Source organism: Phoca vitulina, unplaced genomic scaffold (genome assembly GCF_004348235.1).
Source record: "Phoca vitulina isolate PV1807 unplaced genomic scaffold, GSC_HSeal_1.0 scaffold17, whole genome shotgun sequence".
Taxonomy (NCBI): domain Eukaryota; kingdom Metazoa; phylum Chordata; class Mammalia; order Carnivora; family Phocidae; genus Phoca; species Phoca vitulina.
This window is the reverse complement of record NW_022589720.1, coordinates 13,087,239-13,106,512: the sequence shown is the minus strand read 5'-3', so window position 1 is coordinate 13,106,512 and position 19,274 is coordinate 13,087,239. Positions and strand designations below refer to the sequence as shown.

The window sequence follows — 19,274 nt, the reverse complement described above, 5'->3', positions numbered from 1 at the left end:
AAACTGTCATACTGAACTCTGTAATCTTAATCCATAACTCTTTTTAAATAGTTGTTTCTGCCTCATAATTTAAAATATACTTCTCCACTGCACCTACTGAAAAATATAGCACTTTATGTTGTGTCGGAAATGCCAGAAGCCAAACCGATGCCAGCTTAAACAGAAGCCAAATTGAAGTTGGCTTCCACAAAGGGATGTCCATGGATGGCATCTAAAGCTCCAGAAATATGCAAAAAGATTTGAGTTTGGATATATTTTAAAACTCTATTTTTTTTTGGTTTAGAAAAATAACTTTCAGTTATAAAAAATACTTTTTGACTTAAGTTCCCGAGTATATGCTAAAAAGATCCGTTGTCCGGTAAGCATTACAATAATGTAAAGGCAGTCTTGGCTTCTCCTTGCACATCCAGTCCCCAACTTTGTTTTAAGTTCTGTTTTTTCCCCAATAGTCCTAGATACAAGTACATGTCATTTTATAAAATAGGTGAGTTTCATGTACCACGAGTGTGTGTGTGTCATTATTTTGGGGTCACGTGTAAACCTTCACATACTGGTGGAGGCATCGCTAAAAGCCCGGAGCCAGGAAGGGTACCTGACAGCAAGTTCTCTGTACTCGGTGCGGGTTTACTGACATGAACGGAAGGGAAATGGTACAGAGAGAGGTTTTTGTTTTTTGTTTTTTTTAAGATTTTTTTTATTTATTCATTCGAGACATAGAGATACAGAGAGAGAGAGAGCATGAGCAGGGGGAGAGGCAGAGGGAGAAGCAGGCTCCCTGCCGAGCAAGGAGCCCAATGCGGGTTTGATCCCAGGACCCCGGGATCATGACCTGAGCCGAAGGCAGACACTTAACCATCTGAGCCACCCAGGTGCCCCTGGAGAGAGGTTTTTTGTGCTCTGCCAAGATTCATTTGTTCAGCCTGATATTTTCTAGTGCTCAAAGACTCTTTGGGCAAAGGAGATGAAGCAGGCAGCTAGCACATGCTCTTACTGAATTACAGTCTATTTTTAAAGAGCACGGGAGTGTCCCCATTTCTTGGTCTTACGGAACCCCCTAATGGAGGAGGCTGTGTGCTGCATTCTGAAACTAAAGTGCCTTCAAATTTCATCTCTGTGGCCACTAAACTGTATAGACAAATTTGACTTTTAATATAAAATTTAGACATGATTTATTAATATGGCTTTTTTTTTTTTGAAGGAAAAAGTTACACAATAATTTTAAAGCCAGCCGCGCAAGTAACATAAAATCATTCAGACCCCAGTTTGAACGTGTGAGTTCCTTGGTTCTTAACAAAACTCCCCACTCTATATTCCTACAAATGACACCGCGAGATTGCTTTAAATCAGATTGATCCTTTTGGAGCTTGCTTTTAAGACTTTCGCGATCAAAGCAGCATTTAGTTGAGGACTAATTATTCTCCTACTAAGGCAAGACCCTTCTGAGAATTCTGTCCAATGTCTGTGAATTCTGAGGTTTTCCAGTCTGGTTGGTGAGACCAGGCATCATTCTCAGCCCTGCGTGAGTGCAGGACTCCTCCCCGTCGTCCCTTCTGCTGGCTTGTTCCTGGCCCCCAGGTCCCTCATGCACTTTTACCTTGGCCCTCGGCTGAAGACCCAGACCCCAGCACATGGCCAGTGGTCTCTCTGCAGGCCCAACTGCTCCCACACTCTGTCCTGCCATCTCCAGCCTCTTTGGTCTTCAGTTTGGACCCTGAGTTCTGTCTCCTCAGCTCAGGCAGTCCCTGGATGGCACTGGGTTGCCCTTCCCTACTCTGTGGCCTGGAAACTCAAGGCCACTGGACGATCATAGGACTCACCACCTTTCAGAGATCAACATCCTTCCTTCGGGCCGAGGATCTTGAAAATCATTGTTTCCTATATTTTGTCTTCCTTCCTTCCTTTCCTTTTTTATTTATTTTTGTGAGAGAGAGTGAGAGCAAGCACGAGCAGGGGGAGGGGCAGAGGGAGATGCACACTCCCCGCTGAGCGGAGAGCCCCTCGGGACTCGATCCCTGGACACTGGGATCATCACCCAAGCTGAAGGCAGACACCATTCCTTCCATTCCTGCCATTCCTCCCTCCCTCCCTCCCTTCCTTCCTTCCTTCCTTCCATTGTTGTTGTTTTCAATGGGAGGGCAGATTGGATCCCCCATATATCATCTTGCCTAAAGCCAATTCTCCTCTTGTCTCTGTTTTGAACCAGGAATTCTATGTAACTTTCTCATGGGGTGTTTCTTGCAGTGACTCTGGGTAAAAAAAATACCTGCCTCAGAATCACTTGGGACGGTCATTAAAAATGCAGGTTTCTGAGCTTTACCCCAGACCTGTTCCATCAGAATCTCTGGAGTGAGGTCCAGAAGGCTGCTGTTTAAACAGTGCCCGGGGTGGGGGGGTGTCACACACACTCAATTTGGGAACAGCCTAAAGGGCTTCATTTGGCCACATCACCTACTATGTATACTTAATTGTATTCTAATAGGGATATGGAGGCAGAAGAAGGGATGTTGGTTTCCAATTCCACTAGGAAGCCTCAGCTCCCTTCTGCGATGAAGTGAGGCTGCTTGTCTAAGGAGCCATCCTCCTCATTTTTATTCCCCTTGGACTGTCACAGGCAGGTGAAACCATAAATTCCTCAGCTGCTGAAAAAGCACTTCACTGAACTCAGGGTTCTTTGGTAAATAATTGCTTACCTTGACCATGCAGAGTGTCCTTTGCTAAAAATCTGTCCCTTAGTTTTTGTTGAGAAGATGATGGTAACAAAATGGCATCTGCCAAGGCCTTTACTTTCGAGAGCTTTTTTGGAAAGCACTGCATGTCTGCAGATCCTTGGGCAAAGCCCATTTGAAAGCCACAGGGGGCAGGGAGTTGTGAACTTGAACTGGATTCACCAAGAGTGTGGGAAGTTGGGGATAACAGTCATGAGGGAGGGACTTTTAACTGGTCCTTATCTTGTGGCTGGAGTGTGCAGAGGTTCATTCCTTAATGAGGGCATGAGTGACAGAGAAAGCTGGAACCGGGGAGGGGGTGAGGGGGAAGGACCGAAGATCCTTACTGGAAAATGCAGTTTTCTCTCTGAAACTAAAGAGGAAAGAGATAAACCCTGGAATATTATACTGAAGCCATTGGTAATTTTCTCCCTTGGATGAGCTTCAACCACAGAAGACTTAGACTCTTTGGTTAAGAACTCAGTGAAGCTTCAAACTGTTTTTAAGTCTCCTTTTATGTTAGTTGGCCTTACATTGCCTGTTGATCCGCGCCAAGGATGGTGGGAAGATAGCCACACACCATGTAAAAGATCTGTCTCCCCAGCATCATCCAGTATTCACAGGAGATCCTTTCTCTGGTTATGTGTTCTTCAGACAAGGCTCTCCAGGAAAACCTAGAGTTTCATGACAGAGCAACTGTGTGTTATGTGTACGTCATCTGTATTAAAACATGAACCAGACACCAAGCATGAATCTTAGTTTCCGCTGAGTCTTTAGATTCTGCCCACGAAGCACTCTCTTGTTCTTGGAAAGGGTGGGTACTAACTGATGCCATGTTGGTATTGGTCAGTCACACCTCAACCCTCCTGACTCTGGAAAGGAGTGAGAAGGAACATGGAATGTTCTTCCTTGTCGTAAATTATATGTAGACTCTTCAAAAGAGGTCATTGAATTTCTTTGAAGAGGGCACATGTTTTAAACAAAGAGAACAGCTGGAAACCAGGACTCTTGGCCTCAGGTCTTGGCTCTGCCCTGAACTAGCTCAGAAAACTTGGGTTTCACTTTCCTCACCTACAAAATAAGACTGAAAAGTTGACATCAAATGTCCTATTTCATTCTGAATTATACAACTATATTAGATGTTATTCAATTATATGTTATACACCTATGTTACCTGAATTGAAATGTGATGACATGATATACATTAATGGTAGACTGTATACGATGGAAGACTGTAGAAATGTGTGTCCCGGTGGGACTCAGAATTACTTGCTGGACGGTTTAAAACTATTACGAAACTCCCAGAGAGTGACTCTTCTGAATCCATGTTTCATGTATTTTTTAAAGATGTATTTATTTATTTGAGAGAGAGAGCATGTGTGCACACATGTGCGAGAGCATGAGCAGGGGGGCAGAGAGAGAGAGGGAGAGAGTCTCAAGCAGACTCACGCTGAGAGCAGGGTTTGTCGCGGGGCTTGAACTCAGGACCCTGAGATCATGACCTGAGCTGAAACCAAGAGTCCGATGCTTAACTGACTGAGCCACCCAGGTGCCCCAGATCCATGTTTCATTTGAAGTGTAGAGTGGGATCTCTTCTTTGCTTTTGATTTGAATTTTTTTTTAGCTGTACATATTTCCTTTAAATTTTATTCAGCACAATCTATACATCTTTTTCTCATTTACTGTGTTTTTAAACATTTACTATTCTTTCCAAAACCCATCTGGTTAGATAATATTTTCCTGTTTTACACAATGGATTCCTCATTTCTGTTTGTGACTGTAACAATAATTCAAATATCGATTAGATTTATTTAAGGTTACTGCGTTAATATAAGTAACCATGGAATTTATTGTCCTACGATACTGTCACATAAGGGCCTTTTCCAAAGGGGAGGAATTTAATATAAATAAGAGTGTCCTTGTATGGCCATGGAAAATATTCACCAATTGAATATTCCCGTTTCTCCTTCCCACCAAGCGGTGGTGTCTGTAGACTCAGGGACAGCGCTACCGGCGTTCAGTTTGCGCTGGTTGGAAATAACACTAGGAAACACACCGAGCATAATGTGAGACCCAAAGGGGGAACTGGGTAACTTTTTATTGAATAAATGAATAAGGATGGATGGATGCTGAGGTTTCTTCATATCCACTTGAATCCCACTATGAAAATAGGTAAGATCCTTAAATGTGAAACGAGACTTTTAGTTAATTCATTGTGATATGTATTAAGCACCTTAAACTGTATGAAGACTTCACCATGACATTATCTCTGCAGAGATAAGTTAGGTAATTTTAGATAATTTAGTATTAGAGTAGGCTCCTTTCTGATTTTAGGGTATTTACTTACTAGAATAGTAAATATGTATACAAATGCTGTGTCACTTCTGAGATAGGAATCCTAAAGATAGTATTAGAACAAGGTTTCAGCATCTATAAGGTACAGCTTACTCAGAAACTATGTTTCATGGCTCTAGCTAGCAGAAATACTGTTTGCTTCACAAATAAATAAACTGAGGCAAAAACTTAAGTAACATTTATATATAGAATGTGAAGTGAGATATACTCATGTAAAACTGTTACTAAATAAAAAGCATGATTATATGTTTAAGTATCAAGAAATTTTTTTAATTTAATTTTTTTAAAAAGATTTAATTTATTCGAGAGAGAGAGAGACAGCATGAGCAGGGGGAGGGGCAGAAGAAGAGGGAGAAGCAGGCTCCCCGCTGAGCAGGGAGTCCCACACAGGCCTCGATCCCAGGACCCCAGGATCATGACCTGAGCCGAAGGCAGATGCTTAACTGACTGAGCCACCCAGGCACCCCTCAGTAAATTTTTAAATAAAGGCCGTGTGTGTGTGTGTGTGTGTGTGTGTGTGTAGCTTTAAGAACACTAATAAGTCAATTTGCATGTATCCATCATCTAAGTTAAGAAATAAAACATGACCGGTACTCAAGAAGCCTCGCTGTAACATGCCTTGCTGGCCGTATTCCCTACATACCCCCAAACCATCCCTGCCTTAGGTAACCCTTTTCCTGAATCTTGGGTGTTTTCTTTTGTTTTGTTTTTAAATCATTTCCTTGCTTAAATAATCTGTTGGCTTAGCATGACTTTGAGCTTTATATAAATGAAATCATAGTGTATGTATTCTGTGATTTTTTTTCTCTCAATATTCTGATTCTGAGGTTTACATACAAACATGGAGTTCATTCATTTCCATTGCTATTTCATCTTTCATTGCCTGAACACAACTCACTTTATCTGTTCATTATCCTGATGAAAATACTCTTAAATTTGTTTCAAAATATGAAATGTTCATTCATTCCATTTGAATCATTAAAAGAATGATAAACCATTCCATAATACATTTTTCATTGATTTTTGCTAGAATTGTATTTGCCAGACAGTTCAACCAAATCCTTAAATACTACTCAATATGCACAGAGAGCAGAAATTAAAATCTGTATTGCTGTCAACTGTATGGCCCCAGTAAATGGAACAGTGGCCTAGCCTAGCCTAGCCAGTTTGCAATAAGTTATTCTCAGAAAGGAGGCCACAGGGCGCCTGGGTGGCTCAGTCGGTGAAGCATCTGCCTTCGGCTCAGGACATGGTCCTGGGATCCTGGGATGGAGCCCCATGTGGGGCTCCCTGCTCAGTGGGGAGTCTGCTTCTCCCTCTCCCCGTCTCTCCCCCCCCAACTTGTGCGCTCTTTCTCTCTCTCTTTCAAATAAATAAATAAAATCTTTAAAGAAAAAAGGAGATCACAGTTTAATAATCTCACTATTTCCTTTGCCACTTGTAGTTTTTGCCCTCCTGTACAGAATATTTTCCCATTAAGCAGACCTGTTGGCAAGATTTTGTTACAGAAAGTGGTTTCCTAGCCATGCACTTAGTGTCTCCTTTAATAGGTCTGGAATCGTTCATAAGGTATGCAAAGCTAGTGCTCCATTTGGTCACCAATGGAAACAGGCTTGCTCCGTGATTCAAGAGAGGGGTAGAGTTAATGGATACATAAACTACTCCCTGACTGCTAAACGTCCCCAAAAGTTCATTTCTTATGATAGTCAGGAAATCATTTGGCAAGTGTCTACCTCATGGAAAGCATAAACCTGGAGAACTGGTAACTCAGTGACTCTCTGGTAGAGCATTATTTGACTCAGAATAAAGGGAAAGGAAAGTGAAATCGCTTTTTTTTTCTTTTTTAATGCTATTGCATTCATTTAAATATAACTTAAAATTATATTAAAAAAGGAAATATTATCTAATCTACAAATTGTCTTAGTGTTCAAGGTATATTAAAAAGAAATAGGGGCACCTAGGTGGCAGTTGGTTAAGCATCCGACTTGGTTTTGGCTCAGGTCATGATCTCAGGGTCATGGGATCTAGCCCCGTGTCAAGCCCCATGACGGGCTCCAGGCTTATGGAGTCTGCTTGGGATTCTCTCTCTCCCTCTCCCTTTGCCCTTCCCTACACCCCCCACCACATGCTCCCTCAAATCAATTAAAATTTGTAGATTAGATAATTAAATTTCCTTTTTTAATATTATTTTAAGTTATATTTAAATCCTTAAAAAAATAGAATCCACATATACACAGTCTCTGGGGAGCTGAGCACCAAAGGGCCAAAGTAGCTTTGATTTGTGTTAGGACTACTGGATTTGAATCCAGAGATCATCTTACTCTGATTCCCTTGCAGTTGTAGCTCGGATGATAGTTCACTAATAATCTTTGTCTTCTACTAGAAACATCCATTTGTTGCCGTATCCTTAGCTCTATGGCAGTGCTTTCCACGTGGTAGGCACTAAAAATTATCTATTAAATGAAAGAATTTGGGGGCCCTTGATAGAGCTTGTTTGAACTGGTATATTTCTGTGATGAGTTAGTATTGCAAGAGTGGGATTTGCACTCGATGTCATTGTGATTTTAGGGGAATGCCCTGTGTTTGCATGTCTTCTTCCTGGAGAGATGGTTACTGGTTTTAGCTTATTGAGGTTCCTGTGGGAAAATGAGGTCAGGGACACAGGGCACATGCATAACAAATGCATCACATTCAACACGTGGGGGAAGGTATAGTAGAAAAATACAAGGTATTTTGAGACCCTGTTGAGTTTAACAGTTTCTATTGAGTTGACGGACTATAATATATATTGAGAAGGCATTGTCATTGACGATGATGACGATGATTAGAAGATCAATGCCAAGGTTTCTCTAAAAACACTGTGGCTTCCCTATCCTTAAGGTTTTAAATGTTTCTAAAAAGTCCCTCCAGACCCGGTATGATTAGGTCCTGTCCCACCTTCCAAGCTTCCTGCAGCATTACTCTTCTGGCTGACTTTGCCTCTCCTGGAGCCACACGTGGGGCTCTGTAGAATAGTGCTGGTAGCTCCTTCTGGCTCTAGGCCCTCTGCCTATGTTGTACACTGTTCTATTTGGAACTCTTCCAAGCCCTCGTGATAGACTGCTAATCCAGATTTTGGCATAAAAGTAACTTCTTCAGAGACGTCTCAAAGGCCCCACCCTATACTTCACCCTCTTTCTTTAATTGTAATGGGATAGTTGTGCAGCAAATTGCTTAGCCTGTCTCTCTTCTCTTGGCACGAGCTTCATTAGGCAGGTATCGGGCTTGTTCACCTCTGAATTCACAGGGCTTTTCCAGAGAGTGTGGCCAAGAGCAGGTGCTCAATAAATATTTGCTAAAGCAGTGAATGTTGAAGGAATCATCAAAAGTGCAGCTAAAATTTTTTGTTTTCTTTTTCTCTCTTTAGCTGGGAAGTTATCAATTCCAAACCAGATGAAAGATCCAGGTTCAGCCACTGTATTGCAGAATCATGGATGAATTTCAGCATATTTCTTCAAGAAATGTCTCTTTTTAAACAGCAGAGCCCTGGCAAGGCAAGTTTCCCAGCATAGGAGAATTACCGTGCATGCTTTAGAACGTGCAATAAATTGGAAACAAATGAATTAACCTATTTTATCAGCTTATAAGGGTTCTCCAGTCCTGGATATAATATACTAGGAGCAAACGCCATAAAAGCTGGTATTAGTGAGGTTCAGAAATGTGAGGGTGTTAGCACTAGAAAATCCTCAAACTTATATTTCAAGATTGGATGGGTTCTCTATTTTATACATGTTTATCTAACTCATTAACAAAAATGGTGACTGGTCTTGCTATCAGCCAGACCAAGGAGAAAAAAAATACCTTATGAAGAATCTCAGTTTAAAAATAGACACATACATGCAGAGAACAGACTGGTGGTTTCCAGAGAGAAGAGTGGCAGGGCAGTGGGCAAAACAGGGGAAAGGGATTAAGAAGTACAAACTTCCAGTTATGAAAGTCACCACGATGTTGTACACCGGAAACTAATATAACATTATAGGTCAACTACACTTCAATTTAAAAAAATAAGTAAGTCACAGCATAAGGAATGTCGTCAATAATATCATGTTAAGTATGTAGGTGACAGATAGTAACTAGACTTGTCATTATCCGTAATGTATGTAAATGTTGACTCACTGTGTTGTACACCGAAAACTCATAACCTTGTATGTCAATTACAATTCAATAAAAAAAGAATTTGTTTCTATTACTTAGGCTGGTTCCGAAGTCAAAGGGAGATGAAATGAACACACAGTCCTTTTAGGGTGCTTTTGGAGATAATAAAGTCGGTCTAAAAAGTAGAGATTCCTATATCATCTATCTAGTAAAGAAAACCTTTGGCAAAGACACTCATAGTCTCTATATAAATGGAATGTGTATTTTTCCAATTAAGATGAAAACCCCTGAGAAGAAGGGTCGCAAGTGGTCTGAAAGGGATTGCACAGTGCACACCCTTGGAGTACTTGGGTGTGTAGAGGTGGCTTCAGCTGTGATTGTGAGAATGTGGGTTTAAGGGTGGAGCCATCACCAGTGTTGTGTTCAAGTTCCTTGAACCTCCACCTGTAGTTGGAAGGGCCTAGGAATGTCGACACTGAAAATCCCTCTGGTTGCACCACGTACAGGCCATCGCTTAACTCCAGTCGTATTGATAATAGAACTGTGCTTGGACACATTTTGAGCATATTAAAGTGGCAACGTTGTATATGTGTGGATTTTTTTTTTTAATCCCCGAAGGTAATTCTTAGCATAGATACCCATATGGTGGAGAGGGAGAGTTGCATTTTTGATGCCTATTTTACTGAAATGATTAAACACATTTTTAGAAGATTCTGAACTTAAAACTTCTGCATTGGACTGCATTAATGTAGTCCAAGTCAATTGGCTTAAGATGATGTTACAGATTTAGTGGATAATATGAAATCTCTTTGTGAAACTGAATTCCGGACACGGTAATGCTTTCCTACACTTACTCTTCCAACGCTTATGGTCTTTCCTCTTCCATTTTGCTATTCGAATTGCATATTCTTTAAGGGCCTCTGCTGTTTCAGAAACAGCTCTTAAGTTTGTTCTGTAAGTTCATCTGTTCTCCTTTTGATAGTTAACTTATTAACCCTGTGCCAAAGAATGGAAAATCAAAGTTCATTGGACAGTGTTAATCAGTTACTGATCAGAGTTATGTATTCTTTCCTCATATGTCTTTTTGAAATTCCCTTAATGAATTTTCTTTGCTTGCCAATTTAATACATAATTTAAAGATAAATCAAAAGAAGAAAAATAGTTTATTTTTAAGACTAGGATGTGGAAAACAAGTGAAGGCTTTATGGGAGATTGTTTTGTCATGATGTTTAAATTTCTTGAAACAACCAAGATTTTTTTGGTCATAACTGACAGAAGGAAAATAAGCACATTTCACTGTAGGAATTTCATTTCATTCCCATTTGGTTCCTAAGTGACCTAGAAGTGAGGTCAATTTGAGGGATGGATATGGTTAGGAAGGAGGATAGTAATGGCCAATGGATTCATCCCAGCAGTTTATCAGCTGTGCAAATTGCCATTCTATTTATATAAATGCCTCTAATTTCTGCTTTGCTGTGTTTATGAATTTTGATGAGTTTATAGAAGTAGTTTGAACTTGCAGGTTTATTGACCAGGCTGCATTATTTTCAGTGACTGATACTGAGGAAAAGAAGTTTCTGGGGACATACTAGTCTTCAGTTCTCTTGCATCTGACAGTAATATAGCCACAGGCATGATTAATGGGAGATGTTCTCCGTGCCAGAAATTAGCTTCTGGAACCTCACAATGATTATTACTAAGTGTTAGAGTGGACTAAGGCTGGCTGAACACAGCAGTCATCAGGCAGACCCAAATACAAAAGAACACTGAAAAACATTTGCCATAACGTGATAGATCACATATAGATAAATAATTGTCTGTGTATCCTGTGCCCGAAAATGTCTTGGAGTTATATATAATGTCACATCTTGTTTCTGTTATCTCTAGTTTTGTCTCCTGGTCTGCAGTGTGTGCACATTTTTTACAGTCTTGGGAAGTTACATTCCTGGAGTTATACTCAGCTATCTACTGTGTAAGTATGGTAGAACATTTGGCTAATTTATGTGATGCATATGGTATCATTTAATGGTCAACATGGCCTTCCATAGTTTGGAAGAGGAGGGATGAGTCCTTAACTATACAGCATATTGGTTATCCTTTAATTTCCTGCTGTACAAAGTTTCTCCTTTTCCTAGAGACATGTTTATATTTTAAAGTTGGAGGAACGGCTGCCAAAAGGCAGGGCTGGTTATAAGTGATTTGATTTGATTTTAAATTATGTCAGTAAAACCATAAGTAAGCTGTATTTCCCATCCCCCACAAACACACTAATCCCTTTGCCCTTGTGTATGTTCTGTGGCTCAAAAAATAATTAAAACCACAATGTCATACCATTACACCCCCACCAGAATGACTAAAATTTAAAATACTGACCATAGCAAGTATTGGCAAGGATACAGAGCAACTAGAAATTCTCACATACTGTTGGTGGGTAGGTAGAATGGTAAAAACACTTTGGATAACTGTTTGGCAGTTTCTTAAAAACTATGTATGACCCAGCTATTCCACAGCTAGGTATTTACCCAAGGGAAATGAAAGTATATATCTACACAAAGACTTGTCTGCAAATGTTCACAGCAACTTTATTTGTAGTAACCAAAAACAGAACACAGTCTATCTGTCCATCCATAGACATACCGGTAAACAAACTGTGGTATATCCATACAATGACTACTCAGCATGAAAAAAACTGATGTACGCAACAGTCTGGATAAATCTCCAAATTAGATTGAATGGGAAAAGCCATGTGAAAAAGAACATACACTGTGTGAATCCATTTATACATCATTCAAATTCATCTTTAGCTAATAGCAAAGCACACAAATGGTTGCCTAAGGATGAGGTGGGTAGGGGCAGGGAAAGGCAAGAGAGAAGGATTAATAGGAAGATGGGAAAAATCTAGGGGGTGATGGATATGTTCACTATCTTCATTGTGGTGATGGTTTCTTAGTTGTATGCATATGTCAGAACTTATCAAATTGTATACTTTAAATATGCGCAATTTATTATATGTCAAATATAACTCCAAAATGCTGTAAAAAAAAAAAAAAGTATAGATTTCCATCTTCTCCTGAAAAATATGGTCTGGTGCTGCCACCTTGAGATGGGACAGGCACTCTCCACTGAACTAACCCTGGTTATTTCCCCATTTTTCTTACACCAGCTTTTAAAATGTACATATGCTTCCTTGGCTTCTAGTGATATTTGAGGTCGCAACTCCTATTTAAAAGGTAAATGGGCACATTTTCTAACAACAACAAAGAAGTAAACACTAGGGAATACAATACATTCTCTAGGTCAGGCTTCATTTCTTTTTGTATTCCTAATGCGTAACATCCATGGCAGATGATCAAAGCGCAAATCCATTCTCTCAGATGGAACTCATATAGAGTATCAGCCCTTGATTGCCTTGTTTAGGAACTAAAGGAGAAGAGAGCCAGGGGATAGTCTGATATAGGCCAGGCATTATTCAGATGGTTTGCATTCACTTCATTTATTCTTCACAAAACCCCAAGAGATAATATTATTATCCTGATATTACTGATGAGAGGCTAATAGATAATAACTTTCCTATAGCGAAATGGCTTATTCAACAAATAAGTAGAGTGCAGATTTTAATCCAGGACTGTTGTCAAGAAAGCATGTAATCTTTGTGTCAGTGTTGAGGGTGAAAGAATAAAAGGGAGAAAGTTGATTTAATAGCAAGTCTTTGAAAACAGTGACTGTAAGCATAGTGTGTGCATGCATGCGTGTGTGTGTGTGTGCGTGTTGTATAGGGGAAAATGTTTTCATTACAGGAGGAAGAATAGAAATTATGAACTTATTTCACAGAGGCACTTCTCTAAGAAAAAAACTTGTATTTGTCTTACTGACTGAACTGTTTTTGTGAGATACTCAGAGGTAGCCTTTTGAAAGGAAGGTCATCTTACTGACGCGCTCTTCCTTTTTATGTTTCAGTGCTGTGTGCATTTTTGTGTCCCCTGTTTAAGTGTAATGATATTGGACAAAAAATATACAGCAAAATCAAGTCAGTTCTGCTGAAGCTAGATTTTGGAATTGGAGAATATATTAATCAGAAGAGACGTAAGAGATCTGGTAGGTAAAGTTTGAGTTTTAGATTCCATGCATGGAATGGGATGTCAGCTGGCTGTTTATTATGAAATCACTTTGAATATGTCTCAAAGTGCTTTTAGCCTTTTATTACATATCGAAGCTAATCCCCCCAAAGTAATGTAGCCTTTGCCTATTTATTTAGGCTTTTATGCTTTTCTCAAACACATAAGAAATTCACTTTTTAATCCAAATTGTCAGGGGAAGGAGAAAAGAATTTAATAATTCTATATTTGCTATTTATGATTTCCTTTGTTTCAGTTGTCTTATTTTGGGGTGGACAATTGCAAATAAAAAACCACGCTAGGGCTAAGAGCGAGCGTGGGAGCCGCATAAGAGGGGATGGAGAGAACAAGGGGAGGCAAAGAAAACAGAGGAAAACCCAAAGTGATCGTTTTTCACTGTTTAACTTGGCCTATCACCTTATAGGTTCTCAAACTACAGCAAGCATCAGAATCACCTGGAGGGATTATTAAAGCATAGAGTCCTGGGCCCCACCCCAGAATTTCTGATTTAGTTGGTGTAGGGTAAGGCCTGAGAATTTGCATTTCTAAAAAGTTCCCATTAGCGGTGCTGCTGCTGGGCCAGTCCCTACTAGAATCACTGATATGGACCATTCCCTTGGAACTCAAACATTTGCAGATATGTGAAGCTTGTTGAGTGCACACATTTAATTAAATGGAAGCACTGGAGACTACGAGGAATGTGGGGTCAGGATATGACTGTAGAATGGATAAAGTACACGATGTCTGAGCTGACCAGGACACTGAAAGCCTCTAAATTTTTTCTCAACAGAAGCAGATAAAGAAAAAAGTCACAAAGATGACAGTGAATTAGACCTTTCAGCTCTTTGTCCTAAGGTATTTTTTGTTTGGTTTTCCATTTGTTGCTGTGTGGTTTGACTGTAAATTTACTTACATGCCCTGAAGCTGAATGATTTGCCTAATGGACTCCTCCTATTTCTCTAAGATGATTGAACAGTTTCAAAAGGAGAATTACTCACCTGGTTTTTATTATTCTGATAGTTTGGGGGTTCGTATGGAGTTTTCAAGCAGATTTCTGCCAGAAGTTTCCAGTGTGCCCCTGCTCTCTATGTTAACACAGATTAGCCTCACGGTTGCGGCCAAAGAGCTGTCTGTGTCTGACACGGACGTGTCCGAGGTCTCCTGGACTGACAACGGGACCTTCAACCTGTCAGAAGGATACACTCCACAGACAGACACTTCTGATGGTATGCTCACATTTCTACATATTCTTCTTTTTAATATTATGAGTATCTGCAAAAATATTTACCTCTGTCAACTGCTGAATGGATACACAAAATATGGCGTATCTATACAGCGGAATACCACTTGGCTATAGAAACAAAGTGCTGATACATGCCATGACTTGGATGAACCCTGAGAACATTATGCTGAGTGAAAGAAGTCAAACACACAAGTCCACCTATTGTATCAGTCCATTTATATGAAACGCCCAGAAGAGGCAAATCCATTTGGACAGAAAGTAGATTAGTGGCTGCTAGGGGCTGAGGGAAGAGGAATGGTGGTGAGTGATTGGTAATTAGTATGAGTTTTTTGTAATGATGAAATTAGGTATTGGTGGTGGTTGTAAAGCTTTGTGAGTATATTAAAAAACCACCGAGTGTACACTTTAAAAGGGCAGATTTTATGGTATATGAATCATATCTCAAAAGCTATTACTTTTTTAAAAGTATGAGAAAAAGATCTAAGACAGTCAAGATACAAATCTGCCTTTATTTTGAAAACAAATAAATAATTGACAGTGAAAACAATTTCTGAAATGTGTGGTGGCAAATATCTGTTACTTTTGGCAACAATGGAAGGAGCGGAAGAGAGACACTCATCCCATACATCCAGGGCTAGTCCTCATTAAAAAGGATTGAAGTGCAAAGGACCGGTTCCCCAAGTCTAAAGCTGACTCCACTCACGTTTTTCTTCAAAGTTAGTTAAAAAAAAAATTTTTTTTTATAATTAGGATAAATATAATTTAAAATAGTCTTGTGCAGTAACTTAACATTTACTAGCCTCATTGGATTATTTCAAGTCATTTTAGCCATATACTGAAAATATGAGGTTATAATGGAAGATTATGAATTGCTTTATATGTGTTTTTACAAGCAAGAACACACTTTCTTTTCTAGAGGAAGGAGGGAGGCTGTGCAATGTTTGAAAGACAGGCTTGGAGACTGGAGCACCCAAGTGTAGTCTTGCTTTTGTCATTAGCTACCTGTGTGACCTTGAACGGGTGACATAATTTCTGTGGGCTTCAATTTCCTCACCTTTAAAGTGTATCAGAATATCCATGGAGCAACCTGGTGGCTCAGTTGGTAGAACATGTGACTCTTGATCATGGGGTTGTGAGATCAAGCCCCACATTGGACTTAAGAGTCTACTTTAAAAAAAAAAACTCAAGCTGTACAAGCCCAACATTATCAAGATAAGGATAGCAAACCCTTTGTTCTTAAGCATTACACAACAAAAGCGGCAGCAATAATCCAACCCACATAGAAGGCTTTAACTCTTTGTTGTAAAGAGTTAACTGTTGTACTGAAAAATTTTCTATGGAAAGTGAAAAACAATAAAATCACTGTCTGCCTACTAACCTGACATTGCTTTCAAATGTCCCAAATCCTAAAGTGTTCCTGTATGTATTCTGGACACAAGTTTGGTAAATAGGGCATGGTCCTTTTCAGCGATACTTATGGAAAGCCAAATGTTTCCATAAGCTCTTAAGTTGAATATGGGATAGAAGGAGCAATACTTTCTTTTAATTCATTGCTTTAAACAAACATAGGTTACAGATGCTGAGATACACATCTCTATGGATGAATAATGCTGAGGCAGGATAATACTCACCATTTGTTACACCAGAATCCGTGAAAACCTCCAATTGAAATATTTTTTTTAACTTGTCATCATGCATATCCACATTGGCTTAAAGTTAATACCCTCCCTGGGGCAGGATGAAACTTTTGTTTATGATGAACATTTAAACTTCAGTACACATAATACAATGGAATATTACTCAGCCATAAAAAGAATGAAATCTTGCCATTTGCAACGATGTGGATGGAGCTAGAGAGTATTACGCTAAGCAAAATAAGTCAGAGAGAGAGAAATACCATATGATTTCATTCGTATGTGGAATTTAAGAAACAAGACAAATAAGCAAAGGGAAAAAAAGAGAGAGGCAAACCAAAAAACAGACTCTTTAAAATAGCGAACAGCCTATGGTTACCAGAGGGGAGGTGGGTGGGGGATGGGCAGAATGGGTGATGGGGATTAAGGAGAGCACTTGTGATGAGCACCGGGTGTTGTATGGAAGCGTTATCACTATATTGTATACCTGAAATTAATACACTGTATGTTAACTTGCTGGAATTTAAATAAAAACTTAAAAAAAAAAAAGTTAAGTCAAGCCTCAAGCAAACGTTAGGTTGAATATTAAGCCATTACATATACTGTTTGGTACTTAAGAGGAAAACTAAAGTCGCAGGGACATGCGGTATTTGTGTATTTGTAGAGTGATAGTGTCCCAGATTTGAAAGGGGTCCAGTATGTGCGTAAGTTGATTTAAACTGAACCAGGAGGCTAGGTGAATGTCAAGTTTGCCTGGAGGGTTCGGATTGAAGTCAGATTATCATTTAGACAGTTCTTTTCTTTCAAATTCATCGCGGTGCTCAAGCATGAACTTGTGTTATACATTCCACAGATCTTGACCGACCCAGCGAAGAAGTTTTCTCTCGAGACCTTTCCGATTTTCCATCGGTAGAAAACGGCACGGGAACAAATGATGAAGATGAATTCAGCCTTGGCATGCCCACTGAGCAAAGGAGAAAAAAACAGCCGTTGGACAGCAGTCTCAGAGCGAGCGGAGAGAGGCAGTCAGCCGCTGGTCTCACCCTTCCTTTGAGCAGTGACCAAACCTTTAACTTGATGCGCAACCTGGCTGGGGACGCCATCGCGGCCGCAGTGACAGCGGCCATCAAAGAGCAGTTGGAGGGCGCGCAGCAAGCCCTTTCTCAGGCTGCCCCCAGCCCAGGCGACGACACAGACCCTGAGGAAGGTGATGACTTTGAACTACTTGACCAGTCAGAGCTTGATCAAATTGAGAGTGAATTGGGACTTTCACAAGACCAAGAAGCAGAAGCACAGCAAAATAAGAAGTCTTCGGGCTTCCTTTCAAATCTACTTGGAGGCCCTTAGTCTGGGAATCAACTTGTTCAACACAGCACAGATGAAACTACCAAAAAAATTCAAACAAGCAAAAAAAAAAAAAAAAAAAAAGAAAAAAGAAAAGGAAAAAAATTTTTGAACTGTGAGCTTTACTGATTACTTCAGATTTTTTTTTTCTTATTTTCCCTTCTGCAGTGAATTAATTGGATATATATCAGCTGATACTGATATTTCCTATAGTTATTTTTATGTAATAAGCATGGAAATGAACTTTATATACATATATACATACTGTGTTGTCAGAGATGAATATTAGAGGTTGTTTTTAAAGCAAAAACACCAAATTTTGGGATCCTCCTATAAGTATTCCTTATTTTTTTCTTTACAATTAATTTTTCAAGCATGCAAAAGCAGTTTATTGTAACTCACTGATATAGTAACAATTAGTTGTGAATACAAGGAGTATCAGCTCCTTTGTTACTGATACTTGGAAACAGTTAAAAAATTTTGGTAGATTCTGATGTAAAAAAAAAAACACCAAAAATTATCAAGGTATCTTTAGTTGAAGGACTTGGGAAATATTATCAAAATTAATTTCCTAGGAAAAATTTTAAAAATAGATTTAACTACTCTGGATAGGCTGATACATTTCCATGTTACTTCTGCAGTTATAGACTTAGGCTTACCTGTAGTAAATAGCATGCTCCATGGACTGCCAGCTCTGGTCTTGGCAATGGGTGATATTAACCCATAGAAAGCAAGTAATTATATATCAATCACATAGACAGTGGTTTTGACGTAAACAGAGACTGGGCTGTGTTTTGTTCAACTGTCATATATTTGTAATAGAGATGTTGTAAAGTGCGGGTCTATTCTGCCTGCTCAGACCTAAGTTAAACCCTCATCTTTCATGTTATGTCATAGAAAACGTCTCTTAGGGTTTGGAAACTAGTCCCTGGTATGTTCTAGGAGTGATGCTGTCATCAGCAGTAGAAAAATAGTGACTGTTGTCGTGGTCTGTAGAGAGTTTCCAACAGGGGAGAAATTTGCTTGGCTTTAAGGTGTATTTATTTGCTCCTGAAGTCTAAATATGTCATCTGTTTCTACTGGGAAGCCAGAATATATTTTTCCTTTATTTTAAACTTTTTAGATCACCTTCAAATAACCAAATTTGACTTAGGCTTTTAACAAAGGGTTTAGCAGAAATCAAGCCAATTTTGTTTTTGTGATACAAACTTCTAATAGTGTTGAGGGACCATGTCAGCCAACTACCAACAATCCCTTCAATCTTCAGGCACAGCTGGCATTTCTACAGATGTGTACAGACATCTGAGACCCTCAGAAAGGAAGGATAATCCAAGAATACAGGGAATCTGTGGTCCCTTCCCTTCATTTTATTCCTTTCCTTATATTTCTAAAAGACTATAGGTAATCTGATGTTTTAACTTGGCATCTCTTATTTATTTTTTCTTTCTGAGGTATTAAAATATCTAGACTGGATTTTGCCAAATGTTAAAGGGAGAAAAGTTACCGAGGACTTTGAACACTTGCTTTTTGTGAGTTGACTGTGCTTAATATGTCATTAGTGCCTCATGACTGTGTTTGATGTCCTTTACTGATACAAAGTGAGCCTGTGCCTTCATTTTCTTGCCCATTTTGGTACAAAAACCTGGTGTTAGATCTATGAACTGTGTGGGTTAGGGAGGAATATACCTGAATTCTATTCAATACAAGTTTCTGGACATAAAAATACAGTCACATATTTATAAAA

At 39.4% G+C, this 19,274-nt stretch overlaps 1 protein-coding gene across 2 annotated transcripts in view; it reads left to right on the top strand.

Moving 5' to 3' along the window:
- The window catches only part of RETREG1 (reticulophagy regulator 1), a 127,042-nt gene extending 107,768 nt beyond the window's left edge, over positions 1-19,274 (top strand). For both annotated transcript variants that reach the window (XM_032415118.1, XM_032415119.1), the window contains 6 exons: positions 8,467-8,593; positions 11,082-11,166; positions 13,152-13,289; positions 14,100-14,164; positions 14,409-14,535; positions 17,040-19,274. In XM_032415118.1, the coding sequence (XP_032271009.1) occupies positions 8,467-8,593; positions 11,082-11,166; positions 13,152-13,289; positions 14,100-14,164; positions 14,409-14,535; positions 17,040-17,533 (1,036 nt within the window). In that variant the 3' untranslated portion in view covers positions 17,534-19,274. The remainder of the gene's footprint in view (positions 1-8,466; positions 8,594-11,081; positions 11,167-13,151; positions 13,290-14,099; positions 14,165-14,408; positions 14,536-17,039) is intronic.